A 19,761-nucleotide genomic window follows, 5' to 3' on the forward strand; every position below is an offset into this window, starting at 1 on the left:
ACGAGTTCGTATAACTCGTGCATGGAAAATGGAAAACTCGGGAAATTTTTGGAGGAAAATTCAGTTTTTCCGGACGCGATCGGTCGGAAAATCGAACAGACGGGGGCCGAGGATGGAAAATGTTCGCTTTGAGATTTCCGAAAGTTCATTGTCTTGCTCGGCCGAGCGTTCCGGGAAGCCACGCTAATCCATCGATTTTTTTTCTTCGTGGAAACTCGACACGGGCGGCGAAGGGAAGAAAGGAAACGCTCTTGGCGATTTTTCGTACATCGGGGAAATCGATGTGCGTTGATCGAAGCGAGGTCACGTGACTCTCCTCGTGCTTGGATTTATGGGACAATTAATGCAGGAACGGAACGAAAACGTGGCTTCCGAGAAGAGAGCCATTCCAGCCTCGCGTTTTATCCATTCGTGGGATTTGCATACATTAGATTTTATCCTTCTCGGAAGGTTCGTCTTCTCGTGTTTATTTGTGGACGGTTCGTGCATAATACAAATTCTCCCCTTTTACCGATAGTATTGCACTGGCGACTTCATTACAGCCGTTGTTAACTTGCGTGTAAACGTCAGCTTTCTTATTCGCACAATGCAATATTCTTGATCCTTTCTGTACACTTTTCTTTCTCCCATCCCTCTTCTACTTTTTTTTTTTTTTTTTTTTTTACCAGAGTACCGTGGAGAAACCTCTTATTGCCTGATCACTCTCACCTTCTTCCCACTTCAACCCTGATTTTTAAGTCACGCTAGTTGGCAGAAAAATATTGAAGTTGTAAAATATATAAAAAGAATTGTTCTATATTAAAAATTAAGAACGTTTGGTAAGAATGAAAGTAAAACCTTGGATGCTGGCGACATTTAAATTTCAATGAAGAGTTTTCCTTTGCATTTTCACGTAGGAAAACTGAGATTTTATCGGGTCGGATAATGATGCTGTTCGAAATGAATCTTTCCGTTGGGATTTTTGAATTCTAATAGATACGTTAGGTTCTTAATATATACCTGAACGTGGTTGGACAGTTTTATCGATCCTTCGATCAATGATCCTGCTTTTTGGAAGCGATAATCATCGGTTGCTTGGTCCGACGAATGATTAATAATCGGGCAAGGTCTTCAGGAACTATGCCAAAATTTATCTTTTCTCATGAATAGTTTCCTCGAGAATTACATTGTTTCATTTGTATAGCTAGCATGATGTTTTAATTGTAAATAGAGGGCGAGGGGTGGGGGGGGGGGGGGGGGGGAAACCAGTAGTCTTTCGATCGGCAAACGAGAAAAATGAAATGGCCAAGTCAGAGACTCGGTGAATTTTTCGAGGAACGGTAGTAGGAGTAGCGCATTCCACAGGAGCGTGGCACAAAAAAAAAAGAAAATACGCAAGAGAGAGAGAGAGAGACGTAGCTAAGCAAAAGAGAGAAAGTCCTCTGATTCTCCCGCGGAGTGTTTGTTTTGCTTATCTGAGACAAATTTGCTGTCTTGTAAGCGACACCGAAGGGTCGCTTTGACAAACTGGGGTGCTTCTGGGGGATCGGAACTCGTGTAACGACACACACGAACGACTCGCGCGCGGCTCTCCGACAAGACCGGTCCTCGCCGTCTCGTCCCTCCCTCCCACTCAGTCCAGACCTGCTCTCCAGAGAGTCTGCTACCAACTTTTTGCCAAAAGCAAACTTTTTCCCAATAATACCCAGTCAGTCTCCCTCCTCTCCATTCGATCGCTCGATTTTTCCATTGTTTCCTAAAAAAAAAATACTACAAAACTCTTAGCATTCCACGGAAACGAAATTAGGAAAATTAGGCGAATGATAATGTGAGAAAGAGAGAAAGAGAGAGAGAGAGAGAGAGAGAGAGAGAGAGAGAGAGAGAGTGCACGAGGTATGGCAGAGGGTGTAAGGGGACGAAAAATTCGTAGAGTTCGCCGACACGGCACGGCAGCGGGGTGGAGACTCGTTTGTCTTGGGGGAGCCCCGGAGGAAGTCGTTACGTCGTTGAGAGGTCGGTGGGGTCGAGTAATCCCAATTAATAATTAATTACCCCTGGAGACACTTAGCGCTGCCTGGGGAGTAATGCTCGATTGAATTCTTCCTGCTTTGTCGGTCGACGCTGATTTATCGATTCGATTCCGCTCCGTCGCTTTCCCGCCGACTTTAATGCCTTATCACCTGAAAAAATTGTCCTTCACCGATCACTCCATTCATTAGCTCCTATACCGAAACCTCCTCGCTTACGCGCAAACACACAACCACAATGGCGGCCCTGCCCTAAAAAATATCATCGCTTCGTTGCCAACTTCACTCGTTATTTTGATACACGCTTCGATGGGGGTCGATAAACATATACATATATATATAGTTTATATCGATGAAAAATCCAGCGATTTGCCTCGATATTCGAACCTGTCGATGGAACGAAAATGGCTCGTTTCTGACACGTGGCAGATTTTTTTCCGCGTGGTTGTATATTTCGTAATTAAATTTAAAGGATGGATGATACAGCGAAGGTGTGGAGAGAAGGTGTGTACATATATGTATATATGTAAGGTTAGTTGGATTCTTTCTCGGCAAGCTTTCCTCGCTTTATTTTTCCCTCCTGGGATAGCCGCTAATGCGACACTAAGCCGGCGTTATGCCGCCGAGAGGGGTCGGGGAGGGGGGGGGGGGGAGGGGGGGGGCGCAAAGGCGTTAACGGCCAACCTTAACGAATCCCAGGATGTTTCCTGACACGTCCACGGGACGTGCGTGCAGCACGCGAGCTTTCACGAACGATTTCACGTCGTGCATTCGCACTATTTTTCTTCCATCCATCCCCTCCCCCCTCCCCCACCCCCGAAACGAACCACGCGCTCTCAACGCGCTTCTCTCCCCCAACCACTCTCCATTCCAAGACGTTTATACCACCATAAATACCCTCCCTCCACGTTATACCTCTTTTCAACGCACTCACCTTCTCTCTCCTCTCTTCGCTTCGCCAAACTAATTCTCCGATTCTGCTTGGCGAAAATTTCTACGAGATACCACCCCACTGCAGCCTCGATGCTTTCGTCCTTTGTTTCTTTGTCCCATCGAGAGATACTTCCTTGGTTCAACTAAATTCCACCGGGCAACCGCGAGCCTCTCTTCAATTTCCACGAGTCGCGAGCCAAATGGCGCGGATGAGCGGGTTATTGAAATTTTTCGTGTGGGCAGGTATAGCTGCGGCTGGGAGAGGATTCGAGCAGTGAAAAGTATTTTTCTTCGCGAAGAATATAGTCGGTGTGATATATAATATATATGGTAATTAAAACGTTTAAACTATTTTGTTACGACATTAATAGAATATTATATCGTTGGAATTTAGAATACAAATTGCTACATTGTACAGTATTATTCACCACATTCTTTCCTCGGTGTGTAAATTGTTAAATTAATAGCAATTTATATTGTTATTTTACACAGTAGAATTTGCAATATCCGCAATTTAATGAAATATTAAATGGTTAAGACACCGATTAGTATTCGTATAACAATATTAAATCAATTGGCTTAAATATTCTCGTTGCTTTTAGTGATAAAAAATAGTTTTTAAACTTGGACAATTTTCTATAAATTGTATTATTTCCAAAGTACTAATTTTTCCTGTAGAGTCGAGAGAGGCCCCAGGGAGTTATATTTCAGGGACAGCAGGAGTAATTACGTTTTTGTCACGGTCCATTAGGCTATCGGTAGCGGGTTTCTTGCAGGGGAGGAGGGATGAACGAGAATCGGCGTATTTTCGGGGCGAGAGGGGGTGGCTGTTGGTCGGGGCGGAAGTAAATCATGCAACCCCCCGTGGACGTCGCGCGATGACAAACGAGTTTGGCGACGTGATCGCGCAAGAAACGAAAGTGACATCTGATAAGAGGCTTAATCGCATTAAAAAAAAAAAAAAAAAACCCTGACCCTCCTCTATCACCCTGGCTTCTCTCTATCGTTCCTTCCGAATCATTCCTTCCGAGTCCTAACTCCTTCCTGATGTCTCCAGAAATTCCCTTTTTTCCGCGTCTCGATAAATCCATCAGGCAAAAACACTATATACTGCACCCTCGACGAACGATATCAACTGGAGTACGCGAGGCGAAGAAGAGTTTCCTTGTGTGGATGATGCGATTCGTACCAAGGAGAAAATACTCGATAATTCTTAAAGTCGATTATTCCATCTCTCTAACGCACGAGTGTCCGATGTGCATGTGCAAGAATTATACCTACCGTATTCTCAGCGCTATTACTCAATCGCAGTGCAGTGGGAACGGACGGTTATTACGAGAAAATTAACTCGTTCAGCCACTTATGAAAATTTACTCGTTCACTCACTTATGAAAATCTCAGCAATCTCCACGTAACTTGTAGTCCCGGCAACGTGTAATTTTCAGACAAGACTAGAGAATTGATTCTATCGGGACTGAATACGTAATCGGATTATTACTATTAGTGACTCTTTCTACGCCTATGGTAATGCTATCTTTTTGCGAGATTTCATCCAAGTGCAACGATGTGGGCGTGAAAAACTTTTGTGGGCGTGGCTTATTCCTGCATTATACAGGGTGTTTCAAAACGGGGACAAAATTTTCGCTGGAAAAGTTTCATTTCTCCGCACGCACTTTTTTTTTGTACTCGACGAAACATCCCACTCTCCTTCTTAAATGAACAAAAAAATATATTTGACCTTGAAGATACCTAAAGGACGTTAATTTTTTCGTTTAACACATACAACCGAGTCCCGTCCTTGGAATTACGAAGGAGCCTGTGGTAGACCGATAGACTCGGCCAATGCACGCGACTCGTGCAGGTAGAAAATTGTCGGCGTGCAGGCAGCTTTGTAACTAATTAAGATTGCGCGTTAATGAGGCTACGCTTCGGTGATTACGCGGCACGCCAAGTGAGACATCCGAGGGCGATTAGACCTACCCGTGTAATTCGATTCGAGACTCGGCTTGATACACTCGTAAGGCATCCTTATGCAAATAAGAAAGAGCTAGCCTATATCTCTCCAAGGACTTTCTCTTCGATTCTCCTGCTGCACCATCCGAGCAACTCTCTTCAACATCCACTATGCAACGTTAGAGACTCACCATGTTCGCACGGATTCCGAATAACAGCCAGCTTCGGGGTTCAACATTTTCCGCTCGCTCTCCGACCTGAAAGTCCAAAATCGATCCAATTAGAAGAGAGCATTGTATCTTACATCGATATATATATATATATATATATAGTAGAACACGCAGTAAAAATATTTTTGCATTTAGCGCTTTATAAAAAAAAACATATATACCTCTATATATATATAGGTTGTTTAATTTTCAATTAAGAAGAGAGCTCTTGCTCGCGTCGGTGAGAATAAATGGAAAAATCTTGGAGTTTAATAGAGAGGTAACGGAACAAAGGGTGGGAGGGGGAGTGAAGTGCGATCTGTCGATTTTGATGAAAGCGTCCGCGCGCGTTTCGCATAATGAAGTGAACTTAGGAGCGACGAATAAAGTGGACGGGGGAGACGCGACTCGACGCGACTCGACGTGGCGAATTCCGGTGTCGCCGGGAACGACGTGTGTCGATACGTTTTTCCTATCTGTCGTCGCGAGAGCTTTAATAGCATAAAAGTACAGAGACGCGTCGCTTATACAGCATAAAAGTACACGGAGCGCTTTCATCCTCGACGTGCCGATGCATTATCGAGTCTGAAATGAATTTTATTCGACTTTTTCGAGCCTGTATCGACTACTCCCATTGTCGTAGATTGTTTGCCTTCTCTTTCCTGCTCCTGTAGCTCTCCTATCAACATCTAAATAACCCAAATAATAATCATTATTATACTGTTACAAAAATGTGTAACCTTATTGTAAATCGAGTCTACTTTGATAAATATTCTTATGGCAAATTAATAAGATTCTTGTATAGGAATGTCCAAGTTTTGATGACGAACCGTAGAAATTTCAGGCAGTACAATTTACAATATATAAGGTATAACGTGTGTGCATGGTTAGACGTTCATATATAACGTTTTCGTAAATCGAGTGTAGATGTTCTATAAATATTTTTATGACGAATTAATAAGATTCTCGTATAGGAACGTCCAAGATTTGACGAACCGTAGAAATTTCAGGGAGTACGATCTATAATATATATAAGGTATAGCGTGATTGGTCGTTCGCCAGAGGCTATTTGCGTGTTGTGACAGGGCACATTATCGGTGCCCGATTACGAGGTACGTTAATGCAAAGCCCAGAAGGCTACTGGTTGGTGACACTGTCAGGACTGACTGGGGGGGGGGGGGGGGGGGGAGTCGTGAGAACCCCATCTGTCCCCGCAGTCGAGGGTGGAAATCAGTGTCCGCAGGCATTACGCATTCAAGCGTGGCCGCTTGCGTGATTCTTGTTCACGCACACACACACGCGCGCGCGCTAGAGCACGGCAAAGTGTGGGAATGCAGTGCACACACACACATATACGCATATATTCAACGTGGTAATTCCTGGGGTCGAGCGGAATGTGATTTTTGCTTCCCGCAATATGCCGAGAGACTAAACAACCCCCGCGATACTCCTTTACCGCAGCGAGGAAATCGCATTAGAATCCTGCAGGACCTTCGAATATCGCACTGGTTCTATTATATTTTAATTCGTTTTCGGAACGTCGACACAAAAATTCATTTATTTTCGCAACTGTAAGACTTATTTATTTTTTAATCAATATCGTTTTTAATTTAAATGCGAGTTTTAAAAAATCGCTCTTATATACAGTTCCGGAAATAGGTGAATTTATATATATATATATATATATATATATAAAATGCCTGAGACGAATTATACAACGTGCATAAATTTTTAAAAGATTCATAAACTGTTATATTTTTTTCGTGAATTTAGCTTCGATCGAGTCGTTGCCAGCGCTGCGTGTTTCGCGTCGTTCAAGGAAGAAATTGCAAAACGAATTTCAGGACGCGAGCTGTCCCCGCGTGAAAAGGGAGAATGGTGGCGGGGGGGGGGGGGGGGGAGGCCAAGAGCGATACATACTTCGTTTACTAAACGTTCGCGGAACTTTGTAATACGACGAAAGGGAACGCGCGTCGAAACATTTGTATCGTAGTCCGGTAACACGAGAACTCACAATAGTTATATAGCAGCAAACAAGCCGATAGCAACAATTCGGCTGATTTGTAAACTGTATCAAATTTCGTTCCAACGATCGGCTGGAAATATGTGTCGAGCATGGAATTACCGGTGATTTTCAAGCGCAGGACTTTTGTTCGTCGCGACTCGAGAGAATTAACTCTCTCCCGAAATCGTCCGATTTACAACGAAAATCCAAGCATTGCACATTAACCGGAAAAAATTCCTCAAAGGCGATCCAATCGAATTCTCTGGACGATCATTCGGTATAGTTTCGTGTCGCGTGACGCTTTGCGATTAATTCGAGCTGCGAGTGCTAGAAGATACGGGTACTTATACAAGTTCGAAGAGAACGAAACGGTGTGTGCGTGTGTGTGTGCCGAAAGGCTCTGGCGAGGTGTTGGCCGGCGGCTTAACGAGAGTCCGTGACGAGGATCGAGTTATTTCTGTCTCCGATGGCTTAATAGGGAGACCTCGGACTCGGGTGGAGGAACGGCTGTGCGATGTTTGAAAAATGGCGTCGGCAGGAAGATTAATATTCGCCGAGATTGAACTATAAACGTATAAACAACTTCTGGGATGGTCTGGCAGGAGAGCAGGTTGGGACGTGATTTTTTCAGACGGGCCAGCGCGCGAGTTTGCAGCCTCGGTGAAAAAAGGGAACCTGCCGACACGTTCCCAACTAGCCGCTGCGTATCATCGCCGGTCGGGGGGAGGGAAGAGTCTAACTAATGGCGATCCGAGCGAGGTGCTGGTTTAAACAAAATCTTGCATCTTCCGCTCTCTCTCTCTCTCTCTCTCTCTCTCTCTCTCTCCCCCTCGCGAGGAAATTGCCCGGCAATCTACCGCGCGCGCTAAACAAGGGCCTACCATTAGGCCAAATGACTCCACTCAACTGCCAGGATCCTTCGTGATTAAACGATCCATTTGTTAAATTCTACCGCGAGAGAGGCCGAGCCTGGCCGACTACCTCCAGGCGGAATCCGCACGGTTCTCCACTTCTCCTGTAGTACACTCTTGTGTATATATGTAAATTCTTGCGAAAAAGTGGGCGAATCTGGATGAAATTGCGAGGATCGAAGGAGAAAGGTGTAGGGTTTTAAGGTAGACTCTGCAGATGGTGCAAGGAGCAAACGCGAGGAGTTTTTTTCCAGGGAGCACCAGTGGCAAAATAGGTTTGATCGATGACGGGGAGAGTGATAGAAAAGGGTGGGGGATGATTCGCGGGGGGTGAGATTGCCTTGTCACCTTGACAAATGTTCTCCAACGCGAGGTGCCACCCTGAAATGTTCCAAATTTCCTTCTGCTTTCCTTCTCACCTGCTTTCCTCCCACGACACCCTCCCCCCCCCCCCTTATATCCATTATTCTCATTATCATCATCAATTATCGACCCACCCAGTCAACATCGATACACGCCCATTTTTTCGGCACGACAAATCGCTTACTAACGCTCGTTTATTGGCCTCGAATCAACGTAGTCAATTTTCTAGGAAATTTGATGAATCGTTTGTCAGCGCGCTAATTAATTACAATTAACGCCGCGTGTGTATTCTCAATTACCCCAGTGATACTGCGATGAGTTTCCCCGTTTCGTAGTTTTATTGACTCGCAATAATTCAGATGTGTTTGCGCTGATGATAACGTAAGGAAGGTTGGGTACGAATTTACGTAATGAAAAAGTTATTTAATGCTGCGCGGTTTATCAAGATCGACTATACACGACATTGTCAATTACGCGATTAACGTCATTGCTTAACTCAATAATCATTCGCGCAGCAGCATGCGTTTCTCGAGGAGTGTGTGTAAGAAGGGAGAATGGTGAGGTAAGAGTGTGTGTATATTTATACTGCACCACATTCCTGTATGAATCGTTGAACCATCCAATCGAACCAGCTCCAATTAATTATTTCAAAAATCTAGACTCATTGGGGATGAAGCATGTAGCTAAATTAAACAAAAATATTTACAATTTTTATATCGAAATTAACGAGCATTGATTTTTTGCACACCGTGTGTAGAGAAATATAAATTACACGGAATGGATGATTAGATAAGAAAATTAAGCATGACTGCAGGGTGCACCAAAAACGCATATATATATATATATATATAGAGGAGGGGGAGTTTCCTGCAGAGGAAGCATGGGAATTTGGTGGAGGCAGGTGAAAGGGGTCAATCAGGGATGGCTTTCCTGACTTATTGTGGGAAAAACTGGCGAAAACTGAAACGATCGCGAGTGGCACACGCGCGATTCAGTGATTTCTTTTTTCACTGTGGTTTGAACGACCAAGAAGGTTGTGGGAATTCGGTCGAAAGGGGTCTGCAATCATTTTTTTAAATAGTATATCATTAGCCACGCTGATGGACAGGCTGTCCCCTACAGTTTGCTCATTAGTTCCCATGAAAGAGTTCGAAAAGAGCGCCGTGGTTCATTGATAAATATCCAATTAGATTTTGGGAATATTGAAAAGGAGAGGTGATACAGTTATGGGAGGGGGGGGGGGGGCATCGAGGAAAATCATCGAGGCGACAAGTTCGACGATGGAGTACGTATATATATATATATATATATATATAGTATAGTAATCAGTGCGAGTCCAGTACCGTCCGGGACGTGCCTCAGCCAGTTCCGCGCCCTTCCGGTTCCGGTGTTCCGGTAGGCTTGCCCTCCACGATCCCCTCCGCCCCTCGCCGTAGACGCACGAAACCTCCACTTCCGGTTTTCAGGTGGGAAACACGCTCAACCGAGCACTCGGATCCATGGATCCTCCGCTCGAGGACTCCCGCGAATCGACCGGGACCACCGATCCTAGCTCTCCTACCCGTCGCTACTTCCGCTGACGTCACCACGCATTACGAGATCTTATCCGGTTCGGTAACCTCCGTCCCCCCCACCCTCTCTCTTTTATTACACTTGTTGCACGTTTCACCTCCGCACAGTTTCATCGAAATTTATACGCGCACGAACTTTTGAGGACTTTTTTTGAAAATTCCAACGACCGGCAAGAAGCAACGTCGTTGCGAGAATTGCAAAATAATGCGGAAGAAAGAAACGCGAATAGAGAAAAAGTGGGAGTAAAAAGGAAAAGATTTGCCGGAGGATAATTGGAAAGGTTGGATCGTCGCGTAATGGACCAATTATTGGCAGTGATTATCGCGTCCTTTTTGTGGAAATGTCGCACGAGCGTGACGATTGAGGATTTTAGGCACGGCCTCTATGAGAAAAAGCGATCTACACCGGAAGCCGCCAAGCGGAAGTGGAAATTGAGGCAATGAGAGCGTTGCGCACGGAGAGTCAGCTTATCGAGATATTGCTCGGTCCCATCTCGTTTCCGCAATTTCCAATCTGCCTTTCCGGAGCGGAATTCGGTCTCTCTCTCTCTCTCTCTCTCTCTCTCTCTCTGTACATATCGATCCAAGAACATTTTTTGCGGGAGGAGGGAGACGGATAAGAGTTTCGCGCACGTAGGAAAAGTCCAAATAAAAACAAATCGTTGAAGGTAGAAAGAATAGAGGATTCTTGTGTTTGTGTGCGTGTAAGAGGGAGAGAGAGGGAAAATCACCCTTGCGGCGGCAGCATAGCGAGAGAGCACACCTGGCAATGACTGTGCAGCTGCAGTTGTGCAGACCCCTCGTGCACAGGGGGATGAAAAAGGGGGACAAGGGGTAAGGTGGGGGGTGAGTAAGGCCGAGCACACCGGTAGCTCTCCTTCAGGGGCCATCATGGCCATCAGGGGCACGCGGTGGAGGGTGACGGATGCTGAGATTTCAGTTACTCGCTCCAACAACGACTCTCAGCCAACCTCGCGCGGCAGAAAAAAAGCCCCTAACGAATCTTATTTGCCAAAATATTCTCATTTAACCCCCTAATTAATCACACACACACACACGCGTATCACTACACCTGATCAAACGACCTTTGCAAAGACTCGCTGAATTATTCGATCGTTCCACACGACTCTATATTTTCTCTCGAATGTTTTTCGCGGCGAAACGCACGCGTGCTTTTTTTAGGTTAGGTGAGAAGAAAAATGGCGGGAGATTCGGGGGCGCGGGAGGAATTTTTGTCTTCGGCGCGTCAAGCCCGCGAGCTTCCGGCTTTGCTCCGCAGGTATTTATAAACAAATTCCCGAATCGTATATCAAACACGCTCATTGTTGAAGCCTCTCCCCTCCGGAGGCGTCGGAGCTTGCACAAAAGGATCGCCGTCGACTGACAAAAAGCCCGTGCAAGAACGGATTATTAGCGGCCGCGATAGAGAGAGAGAGAGAGAGAGAGAGGGGGGGGGGGACGAGCGTATACGCGTCTATATTGCGTGTGTATAGGTGTATACATATATACACGCGTGCGAGCGAGAAAGGGAGAGAAAGAGATCGAGTTAGATGCTCGTGTCAATGAGTGGCGTCCTTTTGAATCGATCGGCATTTGAATAAATTCACCTGCACGCCCTCGAAACGGGTATTAGCCGTAGAACGAAGAGAAAGGGGATTCCACGGCGATTTACGTGAGCATTTATCGCATCCAACAGCCATCAAGTGCAGGGGATAGCTTTTGAAAACCTTCTAGGAGCCTTGGACAAGTGCGCTGTGCGCGCCCGATGCCAATTTTTCTTCCCACCACCTACTAACACCCCCTAAAATTCTATAAATCCATCCGACCAAACCGCCGATTTTCACCTTTCGCGCGTTTTGTCCAGGAAAATCCCCTTTTCCAAAAATTTCCCTCCACCAATCACGCAGGATCATCCATTATATTCCGTGAAGCTTCCAAACGCAACGCAAATAACGAAATATCTCGTTTCTTGGAAGCCAGCTTCAACTTCCACCACTGGAAACTTTTCCCTTTTCTCTCTCGCTCTCGCTCTTAGAGTTTTCCGTGATTTTCCCACGGGACACCGTGGCGATTCCAACCTTAAATTAGTCAACGCACGCGGAAAAGCCGGGAAATCTTGGTATTTTCAGACTTTTCGATAAACAATTTTAACAATCAGTGCTATTGTCGATGACTGTTTTTTTGGGCTGAGATTGTGATTTTTTGTCGAGGTAAGAGAAAATCGGTTTGTACAGGTGGAGAAATTTGGAAATGATCGAGGCTGGTGTTGGTGATTGGTCAACTTTGAAGAACGTTGTTGAAATATTAACCGATGGATAAAATTGATGAGAAGAAACCAACATCAAGTGAACTAATGAAATGCAAAAATTCTGACACTTGGGAACCTTAAATAAATTGAAAGTTTATCGAGATGGATCTCGGTAAATTAAAGATGAATCGGTATAAAGTAAGGTCCGTAAACGTGGAGAAAGAATAAACAATAAATAATAAAAGAAATTAATTAACACACTAATCTTTGCTTCTCAATATTTTTATCATTAAAACGTTGCTATACAAAATCACGTATATATATACAAGCTTGCCCTAAAAACGGAATGACTCAATAAAATTCCTACAAAAAACACAACCTGCTCCTTCCAAAACTATAAAACTAAATTACCGAAGAAGAAAAAGGAAACCCGTACAGCGTACCCCTTACACGTGTTCAAAAATATACAATTGAACACGACGAAAACTTTGGATGCTAATTTGCTGCATGGGTAGGGAAAGGTGAGGTCGGGCAAATATTTGCGGATCTTACGCAGGATGTGATTTCCGTTGTTTATACTGGGAGGCCGTACACCTCGTCAAATATTTAATATAGCACCCACGCGTGGCTCGAAGCGTGGACTTTTCTCGCCCCAGCCCTCGATAGAAAGAAGAGAAGCCAATTAAATTCTACTCCGAGGTACAACCGCAAGGTTGAGAGTCACTGGGAAGCTTGACAAATTTTGGCAGCCAGTACGAGTGATTCGTCGGGGATTAAAGAGGACGTTTATTGGGGGGTCCGTGGAAGGGCCTTGCGGAAGATCGGGAAATATCGGCAGGTAAGGCCCAGTGTTCGTAGGAGCCAGGAAGGAGAATTGTAAGGATCGACGCGGCGGCAATTTCGGGCAGCCACCAACGCCGACGAGAGAGCCAGGAGGCGGAAAGTCTGATGTCGAGACTCGAGACGGGGAGGAACGAAGCAGAACCGAACGTCCCCGACCGACGTGCGACGTGCGTTTATAGCAGCACAGACAGTTGGGCGCCCGAATCGAGCTCGTAGCTCTCGTCCGCTCTCCACTCTCGTAGTACCAGAAACCGGGGACCGGGACCGGTAAGGGTCTGGAGAACTCAGGTAGCGAGAGACCCTCGGCCCCCTTCGGTGATCGTTCGGCTACCTCCCCCCCCCCCCCCTCTCTCTCTCTCTCTCTCCAGTACCCAGATCCATGCGCGTTCACCCCTCAAGGACTCGTCGAAAATTTTGCCCCCCCCCTCCCCCCCCCCCCCCCACCTCGTCCTCGTGCGTTTCCAAACCACGCACCTGGCATCCCAGCCAGTTCCTCTTCAACTGGATTCCTCCCCGCGGAAAAAGGACCCCGACCTACCTACGCTTCCCCCTCACCCCCTACCCCCTCTTCCTCTTCGTTCCTCTCGCCTCAGTTTTACGTTAAATTTATCTCCCTACCCCCGTTTACACCATCGCGATACCATAACCTAACCTCTAGACCAAGTTTATATTCTCTCGCATTTTTATAAGCAAGAGTTAGCGGGATTCCCCGAGAATCTTCGCTCGATTCGGTTTACCACGAGACGAAAGCAGAATTACCATGGAACGCACTCGCGATGCTAATCGGTGCTGCTCACGAGACGAGGGAATCCACGCGCTTTGTGCGTGAGCGTGACAGCCTTTTCTTGCTGCCCCACTCGACACGCGCGCTCTCTACAGCCACCATCTACGACGCGTGCACTTACTACACTTACCGATACACGGAAACTTTAAAAATTCTCGTGCACGCCTTATGGTATAGGACCAAAACCTCGCGTCGACCAAGCAAACCACGAGTCGCACTCTACACTCCTCCTAGAATTTTTCTCCTGCACCGTATATACAGTCGTTGAAATTCTAATTGTCTGGAACTTAAGCGAGTCCCGCGGCATTGTGTAAACTGGAGCGACCGATCTGAGATAAGTCGCGCATATTGTGCATCCAGGAACGCGCTGGAGATTCATCATCGTAGAGGGAGGAATTATTTTTCCTCGCATTTTTCCATGTTTCTCATTTGGGACGATAATAAAGGGAGGGGAGGGGGGGGGGGTAACACCGTCGATTGGTAATCACACACCGCGTTTGTTGGTGAAAGAGATAGGGAAATAGACGAGAGGAAGTCGAAGGCAAAGACTCTCGAGGCGGTGGTCCCCGTTGAGTCTCTAGTTACGAGGCTTCCTGTATGGAAATTACGAAAGACCCGAAGGATAGGACCCTCCAACGCGTCCCAGCAGCGAGCAATCTCGGATTCGAATCAAATCTACGATGCACCAGCAGGAGTACACCGTGCACCGGTCTTCTCTTCCGGAACGCTTCTTCCGGACGGCCTCGAGACGTTCGTCAACTACCAGGAAGCGATCCGAGCCAACCTGTCGATTTCGACGAATCACCGAGAAGAGTTTTCAAACGCGGTACGGGGGGGGGGGGACGCTCCATGGATAAAATTGAAGAATTCGAAGCGACTCGCTGAAAAAATCAATACTGACGCATGGACGTTGAAGTAAATGCAGCGCGCAAAGTTCCCTTGTCGTTTCGAATCAAACCTGCGGATTCTACCCAGAATCCACTTTCATCCTCTCTTCCCTCTAAAACGAACCCCCTTCTATCAACCTTCACTTTTTTTCACACTCGCTCACCCGCGATTCTTCTCTCAGCTTAAACTGTCATAAATAAGGCAGTTGTTGATAATTGAGACAATCTATTAACGTTACTCGAATAAACTGTTATTTTCCGCAATACTCTATATATATATATATATATATATATATATATATATCAAAGTTGTCGAAGATACAGCGGAAAAATATATAGTAATAACGTTGTGCATAAGAATAGTGTAAGTAATACGTGTACGTATAGGCGAGTGCACACAGACACGGGGGTAAATAAGAACATCCAGACGGGAGATATTCCAGCTGAGTTGATCCTCTTCGCAGCTATCGTGGACAAGATCAAATGGCTCGAGACCGTTTCGGCGAGCGGAAAAGAAAGAAAGAAAGAAAGAAAGGAGTGGGGGGGGGGGGGGGGGGGGGGGAGGTAGAGGAGAGGGCGAAGCTTCCTGGACTCTCTCGGAGAGAGTTTAGCCAGGGATGAAATCCAGTAGCCGCGACCACGTCGACCCACGTTTGTGTTCGGCGGCCTGAGAAAAACCCTCCAGGTATATTCAGCGTTCGGTACATCAAACATTCTTTTTTATTTCGGACCCAGCGCTTAATTTCTTCATCCATCCTCAAATTTTCTTCCCTCTCCGATTTCTGTCCCGCTATCCAACTATTTCCTCCCGAGGCACAGTGTTGCAATAATCGACGACGAGTACCGTGGTAAAACGATTGTTTGATATATCGCGGTTGATGCGTGTGGGCTAAGGTCGAATGGCGGACGATTAGAAGGCAGGGAAGGTGTGATGAGGAACAACGGAATCACGGCTGGCGTTATTCAATATGCTTTGCGGGGAAGCCATGTAATCCCAGGTACGATACGAGCAGTGAGTAAGAGCGCGTGCCCCTTCCGGAATCACGCGAGAAAGGTAATGCGCGTGAGAAGAAAATCAAAATGGAAATTCTGCGTGAAGATGCCACGTGGGTCGACGGTTAATTATTCCATACAGGAGGTAATTGGCATCGTCCGATGGATCACGTACTTTCGTGTACACGCGCCTTAATATCCTTCCACGAAGCCAATGTTTATATTTACCTCGTGCTTCGTTGCCATTCACCGATGCTACTCCCCCACTCTCTTTTATTTCATCCCCCCCCCCCTATTCAGTTACTCCCCGCGGTGAGATTTTATTTATATTCCTCCAAATAAAAGACCGAGGTTTTTGTTTTCGAAATCCCAAGCACTTTTTCTTCCAACGGTTTTTGGCACGAGAATTCTCAACGAACTTCGATGAGACTGAAACGATTCAGAATTGATAAAAAAATTGCACTGGTGACAGCTCGGAGAATATTACCACGAAACGCAGCACAGCGTTCCTCGAACGTTTCCGTCCGACTCGAAGCTGCCTCGACAATTTCTGTGGAAAAAGCGAATACCAAAGTAAAAAAATGCTCGTAAATATTTCTAATGCGAGATGAAGAGTGGTTGCTTTGAAAGGAGATCTTTGGATCTAATTGCGACGTTCCGAATACTTGGCGAGCTCCTGCAGTGGATGAAAGTAGCGCGGTCGGTCGTTATCTCGTTTCATATGGCATATATACCACATATATATATATATATATATGTATATGCATGTACCATGCGCTCACACAGTATATATAGATACTGGAGTCTCTCAGCCATTGTGTAATTGGAACTCATCCGTGCTCCGGCAGGAAATGGAATATGTGTTTGCGCATGTAGCCTCCGTATGCAGTTACGTCCACTTTTTGCGTCTGAATTTTAGGTCGTCCCCTCCTCCCCCCTCCAAAAGTCTAACGTCAATTTTCCAATAATTTCAATCACACTTTTTCCCAGCGTCGATCTATACATATATATGTATATATATATATATATAGAGAGAGAGAGAGAGAGAGAAAGGACTGCGATCCAGACGCGTGCAACGAGTATAGTGATTAATCGCGGGAGCAGGTGTGTGGGTGAGGATTTTGCGGATCGAGATTCGGTCACGGTGGCCTGCGACATCCCTCCGCGACAAGCTACCCACCGTACTTCCGGTCTGGCACATGCGACGCGTACCGGCCGGTGTATATACATAGTGTCATCTAGAAAAATTAGCGCTCCTCGTCGTCGTCGCGGTATTTTTCCCCGGTACGGCGCAGGATCGCGCGTGGATTTTCCAGAGGGGGAGGGGGAGCGCGCCATTTTGTTTGCCGAAGGAAGAAGCTGGTAGGCGGTGGTGAAGCAGCGAGGTATACCCCCGAGCGTTTCCCGCTCCCTCGGGAACTTGGCGAAAGTTTCCTCGGTTACCTTCTCCCTCCCCCCCCCCCCCTCATACCCTGCGCCAGCAAACGAAGGCGAGAAACTCGAGTTGGTACCTCGATAAATTCACGAGTAGTTAGTTACAGCAAGAAACTCTGCTTCCCCGCTGCTTTTGACGCACAGACACATTGTCGAGTGCACGCTGCGGCGTTGCCGGCCTTCGCCATCGGCTCCAACTACGCTCTACGCTATATATACGCTATCTCGCTCGCATAGCTTCGCGTTAAACCCACCTCTGCCGAATCAACTTTTCCATTAAGCTACCGTCCATCGTCTCTCTCTCTCTCTCTCTAGTGTCTTCATCCAGGACTCGAGCACGCAACATCATTGTTGCTTTATTAGAATCGGGCTGAAACACCCCAAGACGTTCGCCAAATTTTAACTTAATATTATTATCGATGGAAGGACGGCGATTATAATTTAAAAGATGATTACGTGGAGCTGCTGGGTGTGTCGAGGGTCACTGGTGATTTTTCAGAGTGGTCAGTCAATATCTGGTCAGTAGTGTCAATAACCTCGAGTATGATACCTGACACTGGCCACGTACACTGGCACGCGTTCTTTCAAGCGTGTGTAGGTGTGTGTGTGTGTGTGTGGTAGAAGGCAAAGTAGAAGGGAACATGGCACGTTTGCTGGTCGAACATGTGCATCGTGACTGGGCAGTTAACACCTCGACGGAGCATCCTGACTCATCGAAACTCCAAGCGGCTTGGAATCGATCCTTGGGCCTCGAGTGCCGATCACCCAAAGGTGCCGAACGCCTCTCTGATCTGCCATTTATTTCTCTCCTACCCCCCCCCCCCCCTCCTCCTCTACTCTTCATCATGTCTCTGTACGCCTCGCTCGAAATACTTTCACGAACCGAGAGAGCCAGAGCCAGCAATAACAGATCCACTGTCCTATCCGATTCTCGCTCGATCCAACGGCATTTTATATGAATCGGACACCTTGTTCACTGTTTATAACGCACGGGAATGAGCTGGAAAGATCCTTTTCTGGGGAATAATCAATAGCGAGCCTGACAACGGTTAGTGAGTGGATTTTCTATTCATGGAGAATGACCTGTATATTATGCTATAATGTATATATATAGTATGTACCCCGTGCGAGCAGGATGAACAAACTTTGGCTTTGTTCTAGGTGGAAGGACGCGGATACCCGAGGCTTCCAACAACGTCAATATCCGCCATTGAACTTTTTAATGGAAACTAACGTCATTTCCTCCGGCTTTCCCGGTATCTTTGCGAATTTATCTCGCCCACCAATCGCACTACCTCTCCATTATAACCCGTTCGCCCAAGTCGGACAAATTCCAACCTGGAGAAACCCGCTTAAATGCCTTCGCCCTTTTTTTTGCCCTTTGCCCTCTCGAGAGCACAGGCACAGCCCGCTCCTCCTGAATTTTAATAGCGTTTCGCTCGGTGTTTTCTTAACGCGTCTCTGTTTGGACTGGAACGGCGGAAAATCATTGCGATCAGTTTTCATGGGTTTTCCGAGACGCGGTTCGAGTTTTCCGGAATGACTAATTTACAGGGAGTCCCAGTTGTGTTAATAGGATCATTAAGCGGGTACCGATTACCGCTGGTACAAACGAGTGTCAGGGACGGATCGCAGATGTTTACCGGGGAAAAACGGTGACTCGGTTGAGGGGGTGGAAAAACCAGCAGCCGAGCGATAACATCGACCGCGATCCCTCGAAAACTTTCACGCCTATTTTCAGGAGATAAAAGAAGAAAATTGCCCTCGACTCGTGGCAGGTCGACTTTCCAATGGAATTCCATTGTTATTGTAATATTCGCCATACTTTTGTTTCGTCTCTGTGTATAATTGCTCTTTTGGGGGGAAAACTGAACGCGTGCGATTCAGGTGCAAATGATGCTTCGCATAAGCAATGCGATGGCATGAGCTGTGTGACGTGCTACGTTGGTTTGTGTACGTATTATTGTTGGGAGGGGGGGGGGGGGGAGTTTACGATTCTCCCCGGTAGGTAGGATTGGTGACGCACGTGGCTGGTCAGTTGTTGCCACGGACCTAATTAAGCTTGGGCGTTTCAAGTGTACTCACGGCTCCCCCAATCTCTCTACATATGTACGTATACAGACTCGCACACGCACACACATGTATACCTTTACGAACGCAGCCTGCCCGCATCCAACGAACATCGATCATCATCCGTTACCTCCATATCTCTTCCGCATATTCGGCACGAAACGCTGATAATTTTTTATCCCCGTCGATATTGTTCGATGAAACACATATTTTTCTGTCCATTGGCGAGATCGGGGGGGGGGGGGGGGGGTGGTGGAAAAAATGGCGAAAATCGAGGGTCGATGATTTCGATAATTGCGTCGTTGGAGGAACGTCCGCACGAGTGTGCGACGGATATTCCCGGGACGTCCTTGAAACTCGATCCAGCCTCTCGGGATAATGGAAGGTCCATTAAGCGTTGGACGAATCTCGATTTTCTTTGCGCTGTTTCGCGTGATTTTCCTTCTTTGCCAGCAAGTATATATATATATATATATACGTTTTACCTTGGTAATGCGTCGGGCGTGGTTATCCAGATTTTTGCGAGTGTCGGATGAAAATATTCCGGTACA

At 46.5% G+C, this 19,761-nt stretch overlaps 1 protein-coding gene across 4 annotated transcripts in view; it reads right to left on the reverse strand.

Moving 5' to 3' along the window:
• Window positions 1–19,761, reverse strand: part of LOC136776325 (transcription factor Sox-2-like) — a 71,722-nt gene that overhangs the window by 31,555 nt on the left and 20,406 nt on the right. For all 4 annotated transcript variants that reach the window (XR_010823055.1, XR_010823056.1, XM_066731760.1 and 1 more), the window contains exon 2: window positions 5,084–5,149. Coding sequence is in view for 2 of the 4 variants with exons in the window: in XM_066731760.1 (XP_066587857.1) it covers window positions 5,084–5,149 (66 nt within the window). In the remaining 2 variants the exon portion in view is untranslated. The remainder of the gene's footprint in view (window positions 1–5,083; window positions 5,150–19,761) is intronic.

The sequence above is a fragment of the Prorops nasuta genome, unplaced genomic scaffold (genome assembly GCF_024137725.1).
Source record: "Prorops nasuta isolate Cenicafe-Biocafe unplaced genomic scaffold, Cenicafe_Pnas_1.2 PNAS00009, whole genome shotgun sequence".
NCBI lineage: Eukaryota > Metazoa > Arthropoda > Insecta > Hymenoptera > Bethylidae > Prorops > Prorops nasuta.